At 42.0% G+C, this 27,021-nt stretch overlaps 2 protein-coding genes across 2 annotated transcripts in view; both read right to left on the bottom strand.

Moving 5' to 3' along the window:
• SCHIP1 (schwannomin interacting protein 1) overlaps positions 1 to 23,291 on the bottom strand; it is a 186,518-nt gene extending 163,227 nt beyond the window's left edge. The window contains exon 1 of the mRNA XM_069561552.1: positions 23,225 to 23,291. The gene's annotated coding sequence lies outside the window, so the exon portion shown is untranslated. The remainder of the gene's footprint in view (positions 1 to 23,224) is intronic.
• The window catches only part of LOC138443495 (cytochrome c-like), a 62,472-nt gene continuing 56,303 nt past the window's right edge, over positions 20,853 to 27,021 (bottom strand). Inside the window, exons 2-3 of the mRNA XM_069596048.1 lie at positions 23,225 to 23,309; positions 20,853 to 21,235 (exon numbers count right to left, since the gene is read on the bottom strand). Coding sequence (XP_069452149.1) covers positions 20,906 to 21,235; positions 23,225 to 23,309 — 415 coding nt within the window. The 3' untranslated portion in view covers positions 20,853 to 20,905. The remainder of the gene's footprint in view (positions 21,236 to 23,224; positions 23,310 to 27,021) is intronic.

Below are 27,021 nucleotides of genomic sequence, written 5' to 3' on the forward strand. Positions count from 1 at the left end.
GCACTGGCAGGCAGATTCTTTACCACTGGAGTCACCTGGAGCAAACTTTAAAAAGAAAGTCTTTATCTTTTTTTAATGGAAAACTGAACCTATACAAATACATCACACGTTGGTAGTTTTACCTAGAAAGTAAAAGCTAAAGAAAAATTTCTTATAAAATGAATCTTTTCATCATTCTATAATCCTAAGTTTTGGTGCCATGAGGGGAGTGTTGCTGTTGTATCCAGGAATCTACTCATTTGTTCAAGTCATAAACCTGGGAGCCATCCTTGTCCCTCCCATTTGTGCTTCACCTCCAGTCACCAAATGATGGAGCTTCCCTGGTAGATCAGCTGGTAAAGAATCCATCTGCAATGCAGGAGATCCTGGGTTGATTCCTAGATCCTGGATTGATTTCTAGAATCTGCAACATATTTATTCTAAGGTTATATTATTTGAGCTTCTCTGGTGGCTCAGATGGTAAAGAATCTGCCTGCAGTGCAGGAGACCTGTGTTCAGTCCCTGGGTTGGGAAGATCCCCTGGAGGAAGGCAGGGCAACCCACTCCAGTATTCTTGCCTGGAGAACCCCCATGGACAGAGGAGCCTGGCTGGCTACAGTCCATGGAGTTGCAAAGAGTCAAACACAACTGAGCAACTAAGCATAGCACAGAGTGCTGTTAATGCTCCAAGCAGATCCGTGTTCCTGGCCCCTACACCCACCCCCCAGCTGCTGGGAATATTGGCTTATGAAGGCTCACAGCTATCCTCTATGGTGCAATTTATCCCTCTGCCTTCATCAGGCCAGGGATAGACCATCTGATCCACATGCTACTTGGCATTTCTCCTGCCCCATCCTGCTCCTCTCACTTTCTTACAGGTTTATCCCTTAATAAACCACTTGATACGAAGAACTGACTCATTGGAAAAGATCCTGATGCTGGGAAAGATTGAAGGCAGGAGAAGAAGGGGACGACAGAGGATGAGATGGTTGGATGGCATCACCGCCTCAATGGACATGAGTTTGAGCAAGCTCTGGGAGTTAGTGATGGACAGGGAGGCCTGGAGTGCTGCAGTCCATGGGATTACAGAGTCAGACACAACTGAGTGACTGAACTGAACTGATCTGAAATCACCTGCATGCAAATTCTTGTCTCAGACTCTGTTTCTAGGGAACCTGACCTAAGACATCAAGATCCCATGATTCTGCTTCTTAATATATTTGGCTTTCTGACCACTACATGTGCTTGGAGAAAGGAGACAGGACTGGGTTATTCTTATAATTTTATTCTAATCCAGGAATACATTTCAAAATTTACTGTATGACATCAATAACTTTTATGAATACCAGGAAATAGTTCTTATAAAATATGTAGTAATGATCCGGTAAACAAAAACACCCATAAGGACAGACAAAGAGCATAGGAGAGATTTAGCTTTTGATTGATACTACTAAATAGAATTATTGCTCGTATTATTTGTAGTAGTGAGTGGAAGTAGCTCACTCCAATATTATCAGTTTTGCTAATTGTTATTGATTATATTTTAAAAACTGTACTAATAACCAATAATCTATAAATAATCTTTTATTATAAGGCTTTTCCACTTTATTATACTGTAATAGTTTCCTTGGTCCTTAATATGATGTGATTATTTGCTGACTTGGAAGAATACCTTTATTAGAATATGCATATGTGTTCAATTTATCTTCTCAATTACACCTACATTAAAACCTTCCAAATCAAGTTTGCAAAAACAAACAACAGAGCCTATATGGCTTGTGATCTCCTGCACTATTGCATCTGGTTAATGATGACAATAACCTTCAAGAATAAGCAATCGAAGGGTTCTGTGTGTGGCTCCCAGGGAAACGCGCACTGCAGTCCAAGGGCTGGATCCAGAGCAAGGTGAGAGCTGGAAGCATGAGGAACACAAACCCCCTGCAACATCCAGGGAGATGGTATACGAAAGCACAGAGTTTCACCAATAGAAAGTTAACCGTTTTTCACTTTCCTTTAAAGTGATTTTACTTTTCTTATTCTGGAAGAAGGAAATCAGCTGCTTCTCTACTTTCTCAATGAAATACATTTTGCTTCAGGTTATTCATAGTTACTCTCAACTGACAAATCTATTATGAAGAACGAAATCGACCATTCTTTCGTTTGATAATCACTGAAACTGAGTGTTTAGTGCTCAGGTAGCTATTAGCTCAGTTGGTAAAGAATCTCCCTGCAATGCAGGAGACCCCGGTTTGATTCCTGGGTCGGGAAGATCCCCTGAAGAAGGGATAGGCTATCCACTCCAATATTCTTGGGCTTCCCTTGTGGCTCAGCTGGTAAAGAATCTGCCCGCAATGCGGGAGACCTGGCTCAATCCCTAGGTTGGAAAGATCCCTGGAGAAGGGAAAGGCTACCCACTCCAGTATTCTGACCTGGAGAATCCCATGTACAGTCCATGGAGTCACAAAGAGTCGACAGCAACTGAGTCACTTTCGCTTTCACTTTTCAGCCACTATCAGTGAATAAATTGCTCATCAACAGAGACTCAAATGCTCTTTTCTCCTCCTCACTTATTTCTTGGGTTCAAAAGAAAACAAAAGAGAAACCTCTGAGTATGCTGTTATTTAAATAGAGGCAAGTCCAGATTGCTCCTGGGATTCCCAGATGGTATAGAATCTGCCCGCAATGCAGGAGACCCAGGTTTAATCCCTGGGTCAGGAAGATCCCTTGGAGAAGGGAATGGCTACTCACGCCAGTATTCTTGCCTGGAGAATTCCATAGACAGAAGAGCCTGGTAGGCTACAGTCCACGTTGTTGCAAAGATTCAGACACAAGTGAGAAACTAACACACACACACACCAGGTTATTCCAATGCCTATAATGAGTCTATTTCCTGGGAAGTTCTTTTCACTCTCATCAAATAACTTCAATGAATGATAATCACGTTCCTCAACCTGAGCATGGGCATCTCAGACTCCTGAGCATGGGCATCTCAGGACTCCTCTCCCCACTCAGTGGAAGAGTCAGGCTCTCCCTCATGTGGATCTGGGCACAGGGCTGGAGGGTGGCTGGGTTGGTCTGATCTGGCAGGGGTGGACAAGGGACAGAATCTGGGTCTAGACTCTTGTCCAAGGCACAGTCACTTGGCCACCACCTCCAGGATTTTATACCACCTCTGGCTTCCCAGTGAGTCAGCAGGTAAAGAATCCTCCTGCAATGCAGGAGACGCAAGTGATGAAGGTTTCAATCCCTGGATTGGGAAAATCCCCTGAAAGAGGGAATGGCAACCTGCTCCAGCATTCTTGCCTGAAAAGTCCCATGGACAGAGGAGCCTGGCGGGCTACAGTCCATGGAGTTGCAAAGAATAAAACAAGACAGCATGCACACATACCACCTCTACTCCAACTTATAGAATATTTTATGCTAAATCAATTGTTCAATTACATTCATTGAAAGGAGAAACTTTATATTACTATGATAAATGGAGTATAAGTATTATGTGCTGAAATAGAAGTATACACATATGACATTTTATCAACTTAAAAATAATTTTAACACCTCTGAAATTGAGATGTATCTTAGAATTAATGGCATCTTACAATTATAATTGGCAACATCATATTTTAGTAGCACATAAAATAATGATGTGTTTTACTTATCAGTGATATATTACATTTGATGAAATATAGTAAATTCTATAAAAACAATGTTATTGAACTTTTAAAAATGAAAAGTAAAAGTGACAAATGAAAAACAGAATAAATCAAACTGACTTATAAAATGTGTGGCCGGGGATTTCCCTGGTGGTCCAGTGGCTAAAACTCTGCACTTTCAATGCAGGGGGCCCAAGGTTCCATCCATGATCAGAGAACTAGACCCCACATGCCACAACTAAGAGTTTGCATGCCACTACTAAAGATCCCTGCATGCCACAACAACAACTGAAGATCTCAGGTGCTGCAACTAAAACCCAGCGCAGCTAAAAAGCAAATAAATAAAAGGTATGGTTGAATATAAGTTTCTTGTTGGTTATAATGGAACTTTTGGGTCAAAATAACTAGAAATCCTAACTGGATTTCTAGTTAGGATTTCAGACAAAGATAACGATCCACATCAATGAGACAAACCTGTTAGCTTCCATATTAACCCACTAAAAATGTGAACTTGCATTGGGACATGGCTATGTGCATGATTGCATGCTAAGTTGCGTCAGTAGTGTCTGCTTCTTTGCAACCTTATGGACTGTAGCCTGCCAGGTTTCTCCATCCATGGGATTCTCCAGGCAAGAATACTGGAGTGGGTTGCCATGCTCTTCTCCAGGGGATCTTCCTGAGCCAGGGATTGAACCTGGGTCTCTTATGTCTCCTGCATTGGCAGGTGGATTCTTTACCACTAGCACCACCTAGTAAGACCAAGGATGTGTTAAAACAGCTCAAAAATATTCAACTATTTTATCTGTTATATTTAAGTTTACATATACATACTCAGCAACTTAAGGAAGTGATATTTCAACATATCACTTAATAAAACACAGAGGTACCTGTAAAATTCAGCATGTGGGAGACCTTCCCTCTTGGTGTAAGCCATGGTTGTCTATGCTTCTAATGGGCATGGCTGAGGGTTCCATTATTGAGGGCTTGGAACACTTATGATTATGCCTGAGCACCGCACCCCTGATTTATGAGGTCTAGGTAAGCTTGAGTCCTGTGACAGCACTACATTTGTTTCATCCTAAGCAATATTCTCCGAAATTACAGGTTTTATGTGCTCATTCCCTTCTGCCAAATATATATGAATGTAAATACAAGACTGTCAAAAGACATTTGTCTGAGTATCACCTAAAAATTACTGTGTATCACACTTTGGGCAACACTCATCTTGATGGAACACCAAGTAGAAAGGACTCAGTGGAGACAGGGACAGTTGGGCTACAGCTAGAACCAGGTGGGTCAGGTGGGGTGAAGAAGGCAATTAGGAGGCAAAAAGCCTGCAGGAGCTGTCCAGGACCTAGACCTCTGGAGAAGGCCCTGGAGTAGGGAGGTGCTACCTTCAGAAGACAACAGCATTCATTTTTCTATTTCTCTGTTCATTCATTGAAATATCTACCATGTACCAGGCACTGTGCTGGGTTCTGGAAAGAAACTGTTGAAAGAGGTCAAATAGCTCACAGCGTAGAAAGGAAATGAACAGCAGTGATTACAGTTGGGTTTCAAAGTATTAGGGTGGGTGTAGACAAAGAGTACAGTGGAAAAAAGTATTGGAAAGGGGCATTTAACTCAATGTGGACTGCCCAGGGAAGTCTTCCAGAAGGAGTGGTGCTTGAATTGAGTCTTGAGGTGTAAGTGAAAGTTGCTGAAATCCTCCAGATGCCAAATGACAGAAGGATACCCCCATCTCAGACAACAGCGGGGTCAAAGTTTAGCAGGTTGTTAAGAAAGCATGATCTGTCACCCACAAATGAGATATGTTAATATAACTGGAAAAGAGAAAGTGAATATCAGAGGATGGTAGAGGAAGAAGCTGGAAATGGTAGGAAATTACAAGCTGGATGTGAAGGATACTGAACTTGACCTTGAAGATCACAGACAGACCTGAGGGATTTTAAGCCAGAAATGGTTGGATTATATGTGTGTTTTATGTGTTGACTGATGCTGAGGAAAAGTAAATTCTGTATAAAACATAACCTGAAGGCCTTAGCCAGAGTGCTAGACAGTCAGCACGTAGAGATCTGTGTCATGTAAAAAACTGAAGTATGATCAGGACACAGGACTGTGGGCTGCTAAAAGGGTGTGAAAGGGCAGATGATTAGCACTGCGGATGTGAGGTGCTGAAGGAGCCCCACATAGGCAAGAGGAAATCTCCCAGGTGAGAATAAGAGTTTGTGAAGAAAGGAAGAGAAGGAGCCCGTGCTAACTTTCACAGTGAGCCTAGAGGGCTGGCTGAACCTCCAGCAGATGACAGTGACAGGGAAGGCTGGAGAGTGTTAGAGGCATTCCCTCTCTGTATATCCGGAGATAACCCATTGTATCAACTTTTACTTATATATCTACATTTTATGTATATATTTCTTTTTTTTTAAGCTTTTATTGTGCAAACACTTCAAACTTTTACATAATCGAGTAGCACAACGAACCCCATGTATCCATCACCCGACTCCAACAATTATCAGCCCACAGTAATCTTATTTCCTCTATTAGCCTTCCACTGGATTATTTTTGAAGCAAATCCCAGACATCATACCTTTTTAAAACAATTATCTTTATCCTTAACCCAAACCTGTGTCAAAATCATAGGATATGACGAACTTTGTGCTATGGCTAATTAAAAAACACTGAAAATTAACAAATACAGAAGCAAAGTCTACTTACTCTCTAGTAAAGAGAAATTAATAATAAGACAATATAAACATGATGATCAGTTATTTAGAGAAAGGGGTAAAACAGAATAATTTAGAAATAATGCTAATCTGGTAAGCAAAGTTACTAGTAAAATCCTACAACCTGAATTAAACTAATGAGGTTAAATATATGCGCAGGAAACAGAAGAAAATTGATTTGAAAATGTGTATACTAAAGCATCAAAGAAATGAGCTATTAAACTGGAAAAGCAGAAAGACCTGGGCTGACGGTGGGATAGGGAAACAGATTAAGTGTAAGTTGGAATGTAGCCTAGCTCATTTAAAAGAGATCCCAATTAATTCTTTCATGCAATAATTACTGAGCGCCTACCACGTGCAGGGCACTGTCATGTCTCTGGAATGTCACCAGCCTTTAGTAAACCATCTTCGCTGCTTAGAGGAGGTAACAAGTGACCCAAGGGCAAGCAGCTGCGTGTACCTGATTCTGCCTGAACCTCATCCAGATTCTTTATTAAACACCTGGCTTCTTGAGAAATAGAGGCAACTGGAAGGGGTTCAAAGGAGTGGAAAAGAAAATAATTAGAGGAAGAGGTTGGTTTTAACAGAAGGATCAAAGGAACCAAATATCAGGAACTTGGCTAAGCTGGGGGCTCAGGGAAAAAAATGAGCTATCTGAGGCATGTAAAGAGTGAAGCTACATAAGAAATATTGAGGTGGTGCAGAGGGCATAATGGAGAGCCTCGGACAGAGGAAGAGAGGGAAAGGCAGCGGCCGGGGGCAGGATAAGGCACTCAGGAGGCCCAGGGCTACAGACAGCACATTCTGACATCAAGTGGGACTCTGTCCAATGGATACAGAGCGTGGGCACTATTTTTAACCTTTCAACTTTAGAAAAGAAACCGTTCTGAATCACTGCAAACCCTGATGTGCAGCATGGGAAGGGAGAGGAAAAGGTATTTTCTCTCAAATGTAATTCATAGATAAGTTCTAATGCTTCTCACTCCTACGATGGTTTCTCCAGTCAGCAAAAGTCTTACCAGGGACGGCAGAGAGACAGAGTATTAGTTCTCTGGTTAATGTTTTACCTTTTCACTTAAGGTCTTAGTGACCTTATTTTGGCAACTTTTTTGGTTCTTGATCAGTTTCTTTCATTCAGACTCTGGGTCTTTATTTTTGTGGAAGGAATTACTTTTTAAAAAATTTTAAAATACATCATAAATACAAATCAGGGTCTACAAGCATTTATGTAGAGTTTAAAGAATAACGATGAGATGAACACCAGCATTTCCCATCTCTCCAATTAAAGTCAGATCCTTCTTTGAGGCCCTCTGGGTATCACACCTTGATCACTTTTCTTCCTCTGTCTCTTCTTTCTATTCCTCAACATTATCCTAAAAGTTAGCTTAACCCCTTCCTTAACATTTTACGATAGGGTATGATCCAGAACTTAGCTAAACTATTCCAAGGTATTGCTACCTCAGCATCCAATGTTTTGGCTAAGAGGCCTGTGGAGGGGGTGGGGGGGTGGGCTTAAACTGATGCCAGCCCCTCGTGTCATCAAGCACATTCCCTGAATAACAGCTTGTAGACTCACAGCAAATGTCTGCTTCTGATATAACTCCCCAGCAGCCAGTGATACGTCGTCTTTCACCTCCCAGGGCTTTCCCCTTGTGCACCCCTTAGATAAGACCCCCAGGAGCTTACCAAAAAAGTGAAAGCGAAGTCGCACAGTTGTGTCCAACTCTTTGCAACCCCATGAACTGTAGCCTATGAGGTTCCTCCATCCACGGAATTTTCCAGGCAAGAGTACTGGAGTGGGTTGTCGTTTCCTTCTCTAGGGGATCTTCCCAACCCAGGGATTGAACCCGGGTCTCCAGCATTACCAAAACCCTGCTCTTTTTGGTTCCAAATAAGGCTTATTACTGTCATCATGTCTCTGGGTGTATCATGGTCTCATGGTGGGCTCTTCTCCACTCTCAGGACAGCACTGCTGCTGCTAAGTCTCTTCAGTCGTATCCGACTTTGTGTGACCCCACAGACGGCAGCCCACCAAGCTCCTCCATCCCTGGGATTCTCCAGGCAAGAACACTGGAGTGGGTTGCCATTTCCTTCTCCAATGCATGAAAGTGAAGTTGCTCAGTCGTGTCTGACTCCTAGCGACCCCATGGACTGCAGACTACCAGGCCCTTCCGTCCATGGGATTTTCCAGGCAAGAGTAATGGAGTGGGTTGCCATTGCCTTTTCCGCAGGACAGCACTACTGAAGGCCAAACAGACTCAATTCTTTCCACAGAGGACAGAAAAACTAAAAAAAAATATAACTGAGTTCATGACATTGGCTACTCAAGTTGCTTAGACAGGTAGGTGGATGAACCTGAAGTAGCACATCACTACACTGAAGTTGGAGATTTACTTTATTTTTCCCTGTGGACAGTACTCTGGAAGAAACTCTCATTCAATACCCCTCAGAAATGCCATTGGCAATTCCACATTTCCGGGGGCAGGGACTTCCTGCCCCAGCCCTGCAGAAGCATCCGTTGGGCAGCAGGCCTGGTGCAAGGAAGTGGCACAATGAACTGCATTTCCCTTTTCCTTTTGACCCCTTTCCTGAGGCTGGAGTCACCCGTGCATGGTCCTCCCTGATTACACTAAAGCTCATCAAACAGTTGGCCACTGCCCAGAAGTTTTGCCTCTGCACCAAATCTCAGTCCCCTCACATCGAAACTCCTGAAACTGGACCAACAGGGGTTTATCAGGCTCTGGACCACCTCTGCTGGCAGCCCCAACCTCCTCCTTTCCTCCCAGCACCACATCAGCAAGGTTTTACCATTTTTGGCGACTTGGCTAAACAGGGCAGGGGGTTCATCCTATATGACCTTTCCTATGTTCTTTAGCAATTCTAATTGAGGCCAGGGTGATTATGAATTTTAAATAAGTGAAAGGATCAAAGCTGATGAAGACAAGATGCAGGCAGTTTTAAACTTTCTGATTTTTTTTTTTTCTGCCTCCCTAAGAACAGCTTAAAGAGGCATGAAGCTATGAAGTAAGGGATCTGGAAACTTCTACTCAGCAATTTTATGCTAGGTTTTTACAAATATAAGACATTCCATTAAGGCTAGGTAACACTCTAGTATTTCTAAAATCCTGTGAAATTGGTGTATCTCAGTGGAGACATAGGGTATTAGAAACTGTGATGTCTGAAAATTATTGCGATAATATCTAAAATTCCCTCTTCTCTCTCTTTTTAATTCCAAGAAGTCCAAGATCTTATGGGCAGAATATATGGCTTTTAGCCAAAGCTGCCTCTTGAGGTTTGAACTGGCTCAGGCTCATTCTTCTCTGTTTTTAGATCCTCTCTAGTCATTCATTCAACAACAAACATTTACTAAACATCTAGTAAGTAAGTGTCAGGTACAGTGCTAAACCCTGGAATTTCTAAGAAAAATCCTGACATTGGTACCTCCTTTTGAGGGTGAGAGGTTTGAAGAGCTAATAGAGAAAGAGATGCAAGTAAAGAAATAAAGAAAAGCAGTGGTGTTCTAGGTGTGCCAATGGGAGCATTCTCAGGAGCCAAGGGGACAGCATGGGGACAGTTATTAATTCAGGGAGAGAGAGAAGTAGGAACTGGGTGAGGTGGATGGTTTGTTTTGCAAGAGGCTTTGCAGAAGCCATGAAGACCTTGAACTGAATTATGAATTACACTCTCAGTGCACATCAGAGTCTGAACAAACTTTTGATCAACTCTTTTTCAGAAGCCCAAGAAGCTGACCTTGTCCAAATTCACATGGCTGGGACAGGATCTGTTAATGTGTAACATTTGCTGTCTCCCTTCCATTCCATGGTCCTTGTTCCCCCCTTTTTGCAGCCGGCTGTGAAGGGCCACTTTTGCTGGACCACACTTGTGCCCAGAGGTGAAGACAAAGCTTCTTCTTCCTTGGTCTTCACAGTTCAGTGAGACCACTTGCCTTTTTAATTCCTAGGAGTTTGGTTTATATAGACTGGGTGTTGGGTTTAAATAATTCATTTGGGGATGGGCGTTGGTCCAATCCACTTCCTCTTTCTCTTCTTCAGTTTCATCTCAAAATTGGAAGGCAAGATGTGAGTCTGTGAGTCCCTGGCTCCACCAGCTCTAGCTGGAGCCTGTAGTGTGGTGTTTCACCTTTCTGCATCCAGTCCTGTGTTTGTTTGGTGATACCTCTCTCTGCTCTGAGGACACAAGATTCTGGTGGAAAGACCCACCACCTGACTTTCACACTCAGTGGAGCCATTCACTGGTATGAGATGGCCTTTCTCTTCTGCTCCTCCATCCCTTCAGCTCAGCCTGGGGGTCAGGGTGCTTCTCCCCCCAGCTGTTGGAGAACTAGTTCTTCTGCAGGTGAGCTAATGGGTTTCTGTGTTGTGCTTTATGTATCTCTGCATTTGCAGGGACATTGTGGGGGCAGGGCAGTGTGGGGGCACTTGCCATGAGGGGACAGGAAGAAGAGATGGCCATGAGCTGAAGAAAGAAGATAGCAGCGAGGGGAATTCTCTAGAATTTTGGAAGCTGAATTGCCTCTGTTGGGGAGTAGCTGATGCACCTGAAATCTATTTGCAAGACTTTACTGCCCGAGTAAAATTAGTACTGAAATGCCTGGAATCTCTTCAAGAGATTGTGATGTTCACTTAATGTTCCTCTTCTGGCAGAAAAAAAGGTGAACTCGGTTATTCATGTGATTAGGCATCAGTTGTATAAAATGCTGTATGTAGGCTAATTCCTATTGACCCTTCAGAGAGAGAAATCACATATTGTTATTCAAGAAGCGCATGTAATTTTATCTCTTTTTACAAGCCCAAATCAAATAGATTATTTCCCTGAGCTATGAACAACTTGAAATGCACATAGATCTTCTAGGTTAAAGAGCAAGAGGATAAGGAGTTGCATTTGAAAGAGCAAAGTCTGTAATTTGGTGCCACAAAGATTCTGTTAAATGGCTAAAGAGGAAACCAGCAGATTCCAAAACTGTAAAAATTTTAAAGGAGAAATAAAAGATAACAGGGTTTCTCTGGTGGCTCAGTGGATAAGAATCTGCCTGACAATGCAGGAAACATGGTTCCATCCCTGATCCGGGAAGATGCCACATGCTGTGGAGCAACTAAGCCTGGGCGCCAGGATTGAGCTTGGGCTCTGGATCCCAGGAGCCAGAACTACTGAAGCCCATGTGCCCTGGAGCGTGTGCTCCACAGCAAGACAAGTGACTGCCGTGAGAAGCCTGTGCACAGCAACTGGGGAGTAGCTGCCCTTCACCATCACGAGAGAAGAGTCTGCGCAGCAACAAAGACCAGCATAGTTGCTTAATCTCTCAGTCATGTCTGGCTCTTTGCGACCCCATGGACTGCAGAACACCAGGCTTCCCTGTCCATCCTTGTCCATCACCAACTCCTGGAGCTTGCTCAAACTCCTGTCCATCATGTCAGCAATGCTATCCCACTATCTCATCCTCTGTCGTCCCCTTCTCCTCCCTCCTTCAATCTTTCCCAGTATCAGGGTCTTTTCCAAGGAATCAGTTCTTTGCATCAGGTGGCCAAAGTATTGGCGTTTCAGCTTCAGCATCAGTCCTTCCAGTGAATACTCAGGACTGATTTCCTTTAGGATTGACTAGCTGGATCTCCTTGCAGTCCAAGGGACTCTCAAGAGTCTTCTCCAACACCACAGTTCAAAAGCATCAATTCTTCAGTGCTCAGCTTTCTTTATAGTCCAACTCTCACATCCATAAATGACTACTGGAAAAACCATAGCTTTGACTATATAGACCTTTGTTGTCAAAGAATGTCTCTGCTCTTTAATATGTTTAAATATGCTTAAAGACGCAGAACAGCCATAAATAAATAAGTAAATAAATAAATAAATAAATAAATAAATAATTTTAAAAAAGATAACGGGGGTGTCATGGGAAAAAACATTTTATATTTACTTACTTAAGTCTTCTTGAAGGTAGAAATATAGGCTTAGCTAAAAAGTTCATTTGGCTTTTTCTATAACATATTGAAAAACCTGAATGAATATTTTGGTCAAACCAATACTCCTCAAAACCATTGCTGTGACTCCTCTGCCCAGGCCACAGTTGTACTGCCTCTACTCTGGATTACTGAAATAGCTGCCTGTTGAATCTCCCTGCTTCACCTCTGACCCTCACAGTTCACCTGCCTCTCAACCAAAATTATTTTTTATTTTTATTTTTATTTTATTTATTTATTTTTTTGGACAAGAATCTTCTTTATTCAAAATTATTTTTTAAAGATCATCTTTTAACGCTTACAGTTCTCCATGAGCTTGTCACTGTACACAGGATAAATTTAAGCTTCTTACCCCAGGGACTCCTCAGGCTTTCTCAACAGAGACTGTATGTGGAGGACAGGAAGAGCAGGACAAGTCTCTTGTGCGTCCATCCACAGCAGTGAAAGAAGTTTAGCATCCCTGGCCCTGCCCACAAAAGCCAACAATGCTCTGTCCTCAACTCTGTATTTTGCATCCAAATCACCAGCTGCACATCCTCACACAGCATCTAGGCAGGGGAAGGAGGGTGGCATCACCCCTAGCTGAAAATCCCCACTAGGCTACCTGATCTGGTGCCTCCTACCTCCAACCTCAGGATCTCTGCACAGGCTCTTTTCTCTGCCTGGACTGTTCCACTCCCAGACTAGCCATATTTGGCTCCTTTTCCACATTCAGTTCAGTTCAGTCGCTCTGTCGTGTTCGACTCTTTGCGACCCCATGAATCACAGCACGCCAGGCCTTCCTGAGGAGTTCACTCAGAAACTCCCAGAGTTCACTCAGACTCATGTCCATCGAGTCAGTGATGCCATCCAGCCATCTCATCCTCTGTCGTCCCCTTCTCCTCCTGCCCCCAATCCCTCCCAGCATCAGAGTCTCTTCCAATGAGTCAACTCTTCACATGAGGTGGCCAAAGTACTGGAGTTTCAGCTTTAGCATCATTCCTTCCAAAGAAATCCCAGGACTGATCTCCTTCAGAATGGACTGGTTGGATCTCTTTGCAGTCCAAGGGACTCTCAAGAGTCTTCTCCAACACCACAGTTCAAAAGCATCAATTCTTCGGCGCTCAGCCTTCTTCACAGGCCAGCTCTCACATCCATACATGACCACAGGAAAAATCATAGCCTTGACTAGATGGACCTTAGTTGACAAAGTAATGTCTCTGCTTTTGAATATGCTATCTAGGTTGGTCATAACTTTCCTTCCAAGGAGTAAGCATCTTTTAATTTCATGGCTGCAATCACCATCTGCAGTGATTTTGGAGCCCCCCAAAATAAAGTCTGACACTGTTTCCACTGTTTTCCCATCTATTTCCCATGAAGTGATGGGACTGGATGCCATGATCTTCGTTTTCTGAATGTTGAGCTTTAAGCCAACTTTTTCACTCTGCGCTTTCACTTTCATCAGGAGGCTTTTTAGTTCCTCTTCACTTTCTGCCATAAGGGTGGTGTCATCTGCATATCTGAGGTTATTGATATTTCTCCCAGCAATCTTGATTCCAGCTTGTGCTTCTTCCAGCCCAGCGTTTCTCATGATGTACTCTGCATATAAGTTAAATGAGCAGGGTGACAATATACAGCCTTGACATACTCCTTTTCCTATTTGGAACCAGTCTGTTATTCCACATCCAGTTCTAACTGTTGCTTCCTGACCTGCATACAGATTTCTCAAGAGGCAGGTCAGGTGGTCTGGTATTCCCATCTCTTTCAGAATTTTCCACAGTTTATTGTGATCCACACAGTCAAAGGCTTTGGCATAGTCAATAAAGCAGAAATAGATGTTTTTCTGGAACCCTCTTGCTTTTTCCATGATCCAGCAGATGTTGGCAATCAAGTCTTATCGTAAATGTCACCTCCTCAGAAATATCATCCCTGGGTCACCTCTTCTAAAATAGCAGTACACACACACAGAGTCACTCTCACTATGAATACTTATCATGCTACACAATTTTCTCCTTTGTTTACTTGTTTATTGTCTGTCTCCCCTCTCTAGAATGTAAGTTCCATAAGAACAGTCTGTTTTGTTTGCTGCTATACCCCCAGAGCCTGGGGATAAATTTTTATAAATATTTGTTGATTGAATAATAGATGCTATAAGGTTATTTTTCATTTAACCACATACATAATACATACTGGGAAGAAGCAGAAAAGCATTATCAAACTCATTTTTTAGATAAAGTACCAAGACACTAAAAATAACAAGTCTCACACTGAATATTAGTGATGGAGGGAGGGACAAAACCAGAAATGCCATTGCCTCCTTATTAAGTCACAGTGGATTATTCAGGACATGGCGATCTGTTAGGTCACAATGAAAGACATATAACACAGAGTTGTTGGTGTTGTGTAGTCTGTTAGTCATGTCTGACTCTTCTGTGACCCCTTGACTGTAGCCCACCTAGCTCCTCTCTCCATGGGATTTCCCAGGGGAGAATACTAGAGTGAGTTGCCATTTCCTTCTCCAGGGGATCCTCCTGACTCAGGGATAGAACCTGTGGCTCCTGCATTGGCAGGCAGATTCTTTATCACTGAGCCACTAAGCAAGCCCCTATAACATACAGAGACATACATAATTAATAAATTCTCTTGTTTCTACCACTTTGAGGCTAAATGTCCATTGTGGCTACTGCTATATGTATATTAACTGGATTTCATTTTACTTTACAAGCTATTATACCTTTTCAAATATAGCCTCAAAAATTTAGATTCACCCTTTGGAGAAGGAGATGAAAAAGGAAATGTTTTATTGTTCTCTGTGAAACAAGTCTGAATACCCATCTCTCATCTGATTCTAGTAGCTGACAAAACTGATCCACGAACAAGGCATCACATGGGGCATAGCAAACACACGGCACCTGGGTTCTTTTTCCGCTCCTGCATCACAGCAGGTACAGCTCACCAATCTTAGTACCTCCTTTTGCTGAGCACCCATTCCATCTGGGACTCTCAACCGAGTGTTTCTGGCAGCAACTAGCAATGAACTGGAGTTGACATACAAGTTAAACATCTATTTGCCAGCTCTAGAATAGTGGAAAGAGTAAATCTTTCCAGATCAATCTGAATGTGAATACCACATTTGCTCTCTGGCACCTGTGAGATCTTGGTTACTTTCTTTCTGTTGATCTCATAATATCAAACTTGTAGGGTTGTTGGGGAAAATTACAAATAATTGCAGTAAAGTGTTTATCACCATGCTTGTTACAATTAGAATTTGCTAAATAGCAGCATAGAACTGTGGTGAGGAGAAGGCTTTGTTTAACCCCCAAGAATAGAGAGGAGATGTTATCTTGGAAGTCAGGAGGTGGTGCAGGTTACTGGAAACAGTAGATTGAGACTGAGAGTTGGACTAGGTGAGTGGTTCCTAAACAAATTGTACATAGTCCCCAGCTCAGATCTGCAGGTCGGAAACTCGGGGTGGATCCCAGCATTGTGTGTGTTAACAAGCCTTGCTGATGCATGCTCTCTCTAGTTTGGGAAGCACTGCAGTAGGGAGAGGGAAAGCAGAGATGGATAGATGTGGTAAAGTCAAACAAGAAGCATGCGTGCTCACCTGGTGATTAATCAGAGAGGAAACAGGAAGTGCCTCCCCTAAAAGAAGATGTGGCCATGGGCATGCCCCACCCTAGCAGCCACTTCCACAGATAGGATAGCAGTTTGCTATAACCAAGGACAGACTCAGAGCTCACCAAGAGAGAATGGGTTTGTAGTACAAAGCAAAGGAATAGCTTCCCAAACGCAGCCCAGATGCAGGGAGATCACAGACTGGAAACGGAAAGGCTCCTTCTCTGAGCAGAGGAAGGTGGCCCTTATTCTTGGTGGTTTCAAGGGCAGCTTTGACTGAAGGCAAGCAGCTGATCTAGACATTTCCTCAGGCTCCCCCAGCTTGGTAATTTCATGAAAGAATTGCATCTGACAAGCTCAAGATGCCTGGGGGCAGTGGGAAGGAGGGGGCATCAAAGATGGGTCAAGAGATCCAACACCATGAGGATTTCTCTGCTCCACCTGCTCAACCTACACCATTGCATTCCCCCATTCTAACTCTTGCTGCCAGCATACAGACACAGAAGTACCTCTAGTGGGGTCAAAGTTATAAAATACTTTCAGAGAATGGAGTCTATCCAAAGCCCTGTGTGATCCAGCAGATTTTAAACCTGTCTTCCAAAGTTAACCCCTGAAGCATGATCTAGGATGGCCTCAGCACCAACTTCTCTTTGGTTCCACCAAATCAGAAACCTTAGTTTTTATTAAAAGTTCAATTTTCACATTCTTGGACACTACTCATACTTGCAGATTGGTCTAAATGGTATAGACAAAGTCTATGACCAGTGGCAACAGTAGATAGAAGAGCTATACAAAAGAGATCTTCATGACCCAGATAACCACGATGGTGTGATCACTCACCTAGAGTCAGACATCCTGGAATGCAAAGTAAAGTGGGCCTTAGGAAGCATCACCATGAACAAAGCTAGTGGAGGTGATGGAATTCCAGTTGAGCTATTTCAAATCCTGAAAGATGATGTGTGAAAGTGCTGCACTCAATATGCCAGCAAATTTGGAAAACTCAGCAGTGGCTACAGGACTGGAAAAGGTCAGTTTTCATTCCAGTCCCAAAGAAAGGCAATGCCAAAGAATGCTCAAACTGCCACACAGTTGCACTCATTTCACCCACTAATAAAGTAATTCTCAAAATTCCCCAAGCTAGGCTTCTAGTAAGTGAACCATGAATTTCTGTTCAAGCTGGATTTGGAAAAGGCAGAGGAACCAGAGATCAAATTGCCAACATCTGTTGGATCATCAAAAAAGCAAGAGAATTCCAGGAAAACATCTACTTTTGCTTTATTGACTATGCCAAAGCCTTTGACTGTGTGGAACATAACAAACTGTGGAAAATTCTGAAAGAGATGGGAATACCAGACCACCTGAGCTGCCTCTTGAGAAATCTGTATGCAGGTCAGGAAGCTGCAGTTAGAACTGGACATGCAACAACAGACTGGTTCCAAATAGGAAAAGGAGTATGTCAAGGCTGTATATTGTCACCCTGCTTATTTAACTTCTATGCAGAGTATATCATGCGAAATGCTGAGCTGGATGAAGCACAAGATGGAATTAAGATTGCTGGGAGAAATATTAATAACCTCAGATATGCAAATAACATCACCCTTATGGCAGAAAGCAAAGACCGAAAGAGCCTCTTAATGAGAGTGAAAGAGGAGAGTGAAAAAGCTGGCTTAAAACTCAACATTTAGAAAACTAAGATCATGGCATCTGGTCCCATCACTTCATGGCAAATAGATAGGGAAACAATGGAAACAGTGAGAGATTATATTTTGGGGCTCTGAAATCATTGCAGATGGTGATTGCAGCCATGAAATGAAAAGATGCTTGCTCCTTGGAAGAAAAGCTATGACCAACCTAGACAGCATACTAAAAAGCAAAGACATTACTTTGCTAACAAATGTCCATCTAGTCAAAGTTATGGTTTTTCCGGTAGTCATGTATGGATGTGAGAGCTGGACTATAAAGAAAGCTGAGCACTGAAGAGTAGTGCTTTTGAACTGTGGTGTTGGAGAAGACTCTTGAGAGTCCCTTGGACTGCAAGGAGATGCAACCAGTCCATCCTAAAGGAAATCAGCCCTGAATATTCACTGGAAGGACTGATATTGAAGCGGAAACTCCAATACTTTGGCCACCTGATGCAAATAACTGACCCATTTAAAAAGACCCTGATGCTTGGAAAGATTGGAGGTGGGAGGAGAAGGGGACAACAGATGAGATGGTTGGATGGCATCACTGACTCGATGGACATGAGTTTGAAAAAGCTCCGGGAGTTGGTGATGGACAGGGAAGCCTGGCTTGCTGCAGTCCATGGGGTTGCAAAGAGTTGGACACGGAACTGAACTGAACTGATGGCCGATGTCTTATTATTAAAGAACAAGGACATTATTAGAAAATGTCAGGCATTCAGATCCAACATAATTATTGAGTATCGGCACTTCCAACTTTCCTGTTCTTCCCACAACCATGTGTGTGAGTATTAATGTCATTCCCATGAGGCAGACCATGGACCTGAGGCTCAGATACATAAAGGAACTAGCCCAGAGTCTCACAGCTGCTTTAAGTGGCCAAAAATAGATCCTAAACACCAGTGTCCTGACAGAGTGTTAATCCACCACTAGAAGACTGGCTAGAGGGGTGACCTACCCTTATTTGAGTTAAAAATGACAGCTCTCAATTCCCAGCCAATGCATGTGCTGTGATTTGTGTTTCCAATGGAATGTTTCTGCTGCTGCTGCTATTTATCACCACCTTTCTAAGCTGGTGGAAGGAATGTTTTCAATTTAACATTGTGTCCTACACACAGCCCCATTGCAGGTATGGCAACCCTGATCTTAAATGGACTGCAGTGAATGATTAAAACTCTGAGAATGGCACTAACTATGTTCTTAAAGACAGTGGTAGGAATGTGTTAGGAGATTTTACTGAAAGTTAGTAATTGGTTATTACTGAACCACTTATAAGATGTGGCTTCTAATAACAACAATAACAAAAATCCATTAAAAATGCTGTTTAAACTTGCTTTTGGATAGGCCACCTTTATTGAAATTCTAAGGTGGTTACCATTGTTCTTCACGCGTATGAACTATCTTTGTGTGCATGCGTGGTTAAGTTGTTTCAGTCGTGTCCAATTGTTTGCCACCCTACAGACTGTAGCCGGGCAGGCTCCTCTGTCCATGGGATTCTCCAGGCAAGAATACTGAAGTGCACTGCCCTCCTCTAGGGGATCTTCCCGACCCAGGGATCAAACCCACGTCTCTTATGTCTCCTGCATTGGCAGGCAGGTTCTTTACCACTAGCGCCACTTGGGAAGCCCATGGATTATCTTTATACCATAGGGAAACAACCAAATATTCATATTTCTGAACACAAAATAGGGGGAAGTGAGTTTGATTTAAGAAAAACTTCTGAGCAATGAGCCTGGTTAATAATTAGAAACGGATTTTCTAGGGACTTGGGCATCCTTTCTTGAAGGAGGGTGGGGAGAAGGGGGTGAAGTAACAGCGATTCTAAAGTTGTGCTAAAGGGCTGGTTTCTGCTCTCAAAACTCATTTCCTCCTCTGCAAGGAACAATACAGTTTCCTAAGTCATACAGAAAATAATGAAAAATAATATTTATGGAGACTCTACTGGATTACAAGATTCCTCTAATTTATTTATGATCTGTGGTTTTGTTTTTAATTATCTGAAGTCGTCAGTTCAGTTCAGTTCAATTGCTCAGTCGTGTCTGACTCTTTGCGACCCCATGAATCACAGCACACCAGGCCTCCCTGTCCATCACCAACTCCTGGAGTTCACTAAGACTCACGTCCATCAAGTCAGTGATGCCATCTAGCCATCTCATCCTCTGTTGTCCCCTTCTCCTCCTGCCCCCAATCCCTCCCAGCATCAGAGTCTTAGGATCACATAATTTATAAATTTTTGTTGATTGTATATCTCCTCTAATGTTTCTAACAAGTTGGCCAAAGCACCATTGCCAATCACATATGATAATTCTACGATTATATGTGTTTTGGAATAGCAATTTAAAAGACAGTCCTGAATTATAACTTTAGTTTGACTTAATAAAGAATTCAAAAGCAACGTTTGCCACTATAGCTCGTGAAGCTAAATTTTAAAAGCATATGACCTTGTGTATGTACTAAGACAATTCAGTCATGTCTGACTCTTTGCGACCCTATGGATTGTAGCCTGCCAGGCTCCTTTGTCCATGAGATTCTCCAAGAAAGATTACTAGCGTAGGTTGCCATGCCCTCCTCCAGGGGAACTTCCCAACTAACAGATTGAACCCACATCTCTTATGCCTCCTGCATTGGCAGGTGGGTTCTTTACCTGCCACCTGGGAAGCCCAGGTGACCTTACAGATCACCTATGAAATAGGAAAATAATTAAATATTCTTTCTATGCTTTATACATGAACTGCACTAAAATGCCTTTCATTGAATAAAAGGCAACATTTTAGGTACAGGGGATTTTAATTAAATTGGTAATAGTTAAGACCAAAAAGATAAAGTGGACATTACCAGCTTATCTTCAGCCCTTGCCTTTAGCAGGCTAATGAATACAATGTGAAACACAGGTGAGTCTTGCTGTTCTATGACACAGTGAAGGGATATCCTCCATATTTAAATATATTAATGTAATTAGTTATATAAATTTAAATGTAAAACCAGTTTCCTATAGGTTTTGAGATGGCATTCACCATCTCTATAAAGAGCTGACCACTACTCATCAAGTCCAGTCATGTCTTTAGAAGGGGAGAATGGAGACAGTACTTGCTGAACTAGCATTAGTATCAAAATTCAAAAAGCTGATCATATTAATTTAACCATGAGTCAGTCTATATAAATCAGGACTATCCAAAATAAATATCCTACCAGCTATTCATGATTGGAATGCTGCTATATGAGGTTTATTTAAATGTGGTACACATAAAAAAGCTCATGAGACATTTCTGTTTTGTAATAAACAAGGCAATGCACAACTATTACTCATTAGTAGCTTTTCTGAGATAAATTATTAAGTCCGCCCTTTCTGCCATCTTTTTAATGCCCATGAAGATCATTTTCGTTCCACGAATGTACTTCTTGGGATTCTCCATATACCCCATCCGTGTCTCCTCTCCCCAAGAGATGCCTTTGTTCCTGTTGGAATCTGTGTAAGAAAATCCAGGGGCCTGACCTGTCTTTTGCCCAAAAAGACCATGGAGATTTGGCTCAATCTTGTGCCTGCCTCCCTTTTCCATGGTATGGCACTGGACACATTTCTGAATAAAAAGCTTCTTGTCCTTTTCCACATTACCCGCGTTTAGATCATTCTCTTTTCACAATGTCCTGCTCTCCAAGTCCAAGGACATGCAGGTCTGAGCCTATGTCCCGGTAGGTTCCTCTAATTCTGATGATGCTGTTAATTATTTACTCTCTTTACAAATAAGGAAACCAAGGTTCGGACTGGCTGTGTAACTCACTTAAGGTTATGGAATAAATGACGGGACTGGAAAATTTAACCCAGATCTGCTCAGTTCCAGCAACAATGGATCTTTCCGTTTCACTGGAAAGGCCCTACAGAAATGCCTAATTTAATGGTGAGGAAACCGAGGCACAGGTGAGATGTCCTCTAGTTGATGTGTGATTGAGGGTCAATATGTGAAATGTTCAGGAAGCCACATCTTTTCCCTTTTAACACTTTGATTTAGCTTATATAAGATCACAGTCTGTTACTTTTAGAGATTTTCCAGCTTTGGGGATTAGACTTTGTTTTTCTTGGCAGTGTTCATATTTGAAAGCAGTATATTCGACACTGCTTTCTGGATTTAACTTGAAACAAACGAAGTAAAATTATACTCACACTCCCTGCTCTCTTCCAAATTATGAACTCAAAATTTAACTTTCTGCTCAGGACATCAGCGTTTCGGCAAGCAAAAATTCTCACTTTGCCCAGCCATCACAAGTGAGAAAAGAGCAACTCTTGCACTAACAAATCCTTGTTGATAAACCTTTTTGTCATGGACATTCTGTCTTTAGAAAACAAGTAGATAGAGCACTTGTTAGTTAATAATAAAACAAATTCTTCAGTGACTACTCAGATGAATATTTTTTAGAGGCATGGGGTATGTAAGGAATTTTAATCCAGCCTCCAGGTTCACTCCCCCACACAACAACTGTAGAGAAACCTCTGGCCTCTGAATGATGAATGGCCCCAGACTCAACCAGGAGGGAAGACAAGGCCAATCCTATAATTTGGCATCACTCTTTTTAAAATTCCTGGGTGGACTTCTATTTTGGCTGTAGCTGATGAATGGGCTCAGTTAAAGAGCTTTGCATACATTGTAAAATGGCCATCAAGAGTTTCTCCTCTTATGCCATCCCGTCTCTTTTCATCCTATCCACAAAATCCCAACCTCAATCCCCAACTACATCTCAGCCTCTCACAGACACACTTCTGCTGGCACATCTCTAGCTGTTAAAAAGTTCTATTCATTAATTTCAAATTAATATCTTAGGGGACTCCAGGCCATGGGAGAAAAGAAATCAGGAAACTGAATTAGTAAGTGACAGAGCAGTAAGCAGCTTAAAATGAGACTTCTTGCAGCTCTTTGCCTGTGGATGACATAGAATTTCTGAGCTTAGAAAAGCTCTTTTCTCTGCAGGTGGTACTGTGGGGATACCAAGATGCGGTTCCATGATCATAGATCACAGTCTTATCCATTTGTTTTAGTCTCTACTGCAATACTCCACACAGCCCTCCCCACCCCCGCCCGTGCTCTGTGCAGTCAAATCCTACTTGCTAATCAGCCAGGCTGAATGAAGGGTTAAGGCTGCAGCCTTCCATGCCAGCAGACGCTGCAAACATTTCACGTTCACTTTCTAGTCAACCCTGTAGCTCCATCTCCTGTAAAGCCTTCAGCATTTGCAGAAGTATTATTTCCTCTCACCTCTGTCTGGCTTAGACTTGCAGCTGACCAGGTTCTACAGCTTAGAAGTCCAAACTCACCCCTGCAGGGTCTTACCTAGAATCTGTCCCTCCTCCCCTGCTTGGTCCGGAAAGCCTCAGGGCCTCCTGTAACCTTGATGCTGCCTCCCCACTGGAAGTTGAAAGCATCCTCCTTGGCTGCATTACTGCACATTTTCCTAGTAAGCTTTTAGTAAGCTTTTTTTTTTTTTTTCCTTCAGCTCTAACTTCTTCAAACAACACCATCTCTATTGACCCTGAATTTCTCTAGCCCTCTGTAAGGGCATTTCCAACTGGCTAGGCCAGAAGAGAGACTGTAGAGGGCAAATTGGGGAAAGAAGGTTTGGAAACTCACCTGCACAGCTGCGAGGAGAGGAGCAGACACAGGATGGGGCTGCCTGCAAACTTCCCAGGGACCATCTGCAGCCAAATCTCTTGGCCTTAAAGCGACAGGGCGCTTTTCACCATATAAGGAAAACAGTTTCACTTGTCTGCTTTGGGACCTGTTTGGGCAAAGCAGCTCCTTCTCTGGACATGGCAGAGGCTTAAACCGACTGGAAAAATCTGGAGCCTGTCAGTTCAGGAGGATCTGTACATAGTAGGCAGCTTGAAAACTGCTGGATAAGGTACACGAATGGTATTTGGCAGGCCATTTTGAAGACTGGAAAACCCTTTATCTGGGGCTTGCCCCCTACAGAAAGGGTTTACAGTGACTGGGAAGTCTGCCTCAGTGACAGGAAAGGGTTCTGCTCCTATTTCAGGTTTGGCTTCCTAGAAACAAACCAATGATCTTGCTCATCTCAAAAAGAAGAGGCAATTGGTCCTTGCTTCCTTCAACACTCAGAAGAGGACAGCAAAGTAGTGGGTCTTGTGGTCAGAGATTTTGGTTGTTTAAGATACTTTAGCAGTGCTTCCCTCAGAACGAGGGAAATGGAGATGATTTTGTTATTTCAGCTCAGCTGGCAGAGGCCCTTCCTAAACAGACACACACACAGATCTTGACCAAGGACACCTCCACTCCTGAGCACCCCTTTCAGTGCCCCTTGGCTGAAGCCCACAGCTGAAGTCTGAGGAGCACTTTTATCTTAACCAGCAGGGATAAGAATGTATCTTAGCAAGAGCAAACATTTTCTGTTTGGTACAGAAAATGTTTGAGGTGTATTAAAAGAAATTATAAAATGTTAGATTCTGAGGAAAAAAAGTGGAGCTTAATCTAGTTATCACTTGGATGGTCGTACATTTTTCTATTTTTCCTTCTTTTTTGCTTAATATATTTAATGAATTAATTTTTAATTGAAGTATAGTTGATTTACAATATTATGTTGGTTTGAGGTATAAAACATATAAGACATATGTATATGTATGTGTGTGTGTGTTTATGTTGGAGAAGGAAATGGCAACCCACTCCAGTATTCTTGCCTGGGAAATCCCATGGACAAAGGAGCCTGGCGGGCTCCACAGGGTCACAAGAGTCGGACACAATTTAGCGACTAAACCACCATATATATATCTGTATATATGTACATACGGTTGTATATGTATATATGTGTGTGCGTGTGTTAGTCGCTCAGTCATGTCTGACTCTTTATGACCCCATGTACTGTAGCCCACCAGGCTCCTCTCTGTCAATGGAATTCCCCAGGCAAGAATACTGGAGTGGGTTGCCATGCCCTTTTCCAGGGATTGAACCTGGGTCTCCCGCATTGCAAGCAGCTGATTCTTTACTGTCTGAGTCACCAGGGAAGCTCATATGCGTGTGTGTGTATATATACATTCTTTTTCCTTATAGGTTTTTACAAAATAATGACTTTAGTTCTCTGTGCTACACAGTAGGTCCTTTTGGTTTTATATATATTAGTGAGTATATGTTCATCTCATCCTCCTAATTTATCTTCCCTGCTCCCCTTTGGTAACCATAAGTTTGTTTTCTATGTCTGTGAGTCTGCTTCTGTTTTGTATATAAGTGCACTTGTATCATTACATACCCCCATCTCCCCAACACACACACTTTTTCTTCACTGAAACTAAATATCGTTTCTTTATTGCCAGCAGACTACACCTAATATTTGGTATCTGTATCATAGATTTTGGATTAAAATATATATATATAATTTGGCCCTTGATTCTATAGTCTCATATTACCATCATATTTCACTTTCTTACATAGATTTTGAGTCTTTAAGGACAAAGGTCACTTCATATCCTTCTATACCCTGCTTAATACCTAGCATGGAAGAAGCATAGAGCAGGCAGGGAAATACTTGTTGGATTAAATCAGTTGAATAGGACCCAGGGTTTTGTATAATATCTACCTAGTTTTATGAATAAAATGTGTTTTTACTAAAATTATTGTTGTTAAATAAAGCCATGATTTCTTTTCGTGATCATCCCTTTTATATCAACTACTGTTTGTTTTCCATGCCATCACATTTTCTTCAAGGGGAAAGGTTAAAAGAATTTCTTTGAAAGTAATCGTTGTGATAAACTCTTTGACCTAGCAATCTATTCTTAGAAAATTAATCTAAGGAAATAATTAAACAGAAGCAAAACATCTGATAAGTAGAGATATTCATTACATTGCTGTCTGCAATAGCAAAAGCAAGAGATGACCTGAAGGCTCCAAAGTCATTTATGTTGATACATCAATAATAATAGTTCACATTTAATGATTGCTTACCATGTACCAGGCACTGTTCTAAGCACTTTAAGAAAATTAATTTATTTAATCATGACAAACCCGTGTGGTTGGAGTTGTCATCAACCCCATTTTACAGACCAGAAAATTCTAGGGCACAAAGGTTAATAAACTTACATTTGAATTGAGGTGCTTTGGCACTAGCATTTAGACTAGCAGCATCCTAAACTCAAGGAGGGCACGGTAATCCAATCCAGTGTTCTTGCCTGGAGAATCCCATGGACAGAGGAGCCTGGCAGGCTACAGTCCATGGTATCACAAAAGAGTCAGACATGACTGAAGTGACTGAGAACACCCGCACTCATCCTATGCTCTCATCAGGACTCATTGAGCATAATAGGCATCGAGGATAGCCAGAAATAAAAGTAATCAAATGGCCTTCACATAGTCATTAAAAATAATAGTTATGAAAGCTCTATACAAGCTTGGAAACATGCTTATGATATAAAGTTAACTGAAGCAGAAGATAAAATACCTATGATTATAACTAGTGTTAACTGTCTATAAGAAATGGAAGGCCTTATGCAAAACAGAAAAGTTATATAATAGTTTTAGACTATGATATGATTTCTTTAAAATTGTCTTAAATGTTATTTATTATTTATGGTTTTCATTTTTAAATTGATAAGAATTAATATTTGCTACAAATACATTGACCTTGGCATTCTTTTGGCTCTAAGCCTGTCTAAATGATGCTATCAGCCTAGATTAGTGAGTGCCAAGAGGTTCTTTTATCCCAGGTGCTATTATCCCAGGGGAGCCCTCTGCCAGCTGGGTGATTCACCACACCTGGGGAAGGGACCTGTATGTCGCATCCCCACACTACTGTTCAGTCACCCTTGAATTGACTGTATATCAAAGTATTTTTCAATGTCTGTTTTCTCCTAGTATCTTATGATTTGTGGACCTGCCCTGGAGGCTCAGTGGTGAAGAATCTGCCTGCCAGTGCAGGAGATGTGGGTTTGATCCTGGGTTGGGGAGATTCTCCGGAGAAGGAAATGGCAACCTGCTCCAGTATTCTTGCCTGGAGAATCCCATGGACAGAGGAACCTGGCAGGCCACAGATCACGGGGTCTCAAAAGAGTCGGACACGATGTAGCAACTAAACAAGAACAAGGATAAAGCTTTATCTGACAGTGTTGTTCAGGAAAGAATTCTAACTTCCATTTTTCCTTATGTAGGAAGGCTTCCAGTGAGGGATTCTAAATCTGCTAATATTTCTCAGTAAACAAACAGATATGTCTCAGAAGATGGGCTTATTCTAGGATTAAAGAGGGCAACTTCAGTGTAAATTGACTAGCAATTAAGACATTATATGTATTGCTTGAAGCCATTGAGGGTTGTATGAAATGAATATATTTATACCTTATAAGGTACTGCAAAATCAAACAAGTTAAGCTCTAAAAAACAAACTGAAAACTTGCTTCAGGAGGCATTAATATTTTTATAGTTTTGAC

Source organism: Ovis canadensis, chromosome 1 (assembly GCF_042477335.2).
Source record: "Ovis canadensis isolate MfBH-ARS-UI-01 breed Bighorn chromosome 1, ARS-UI_OviCan_v2, whole genome shotgun sequence".
In the NCBI taxonomy this organism is placed as follows: Eukaryota; Metazoa; Chordata; class Mammalia; order Artiodactyla; family Bovidae; genus Ovis; species Ovis canadensis.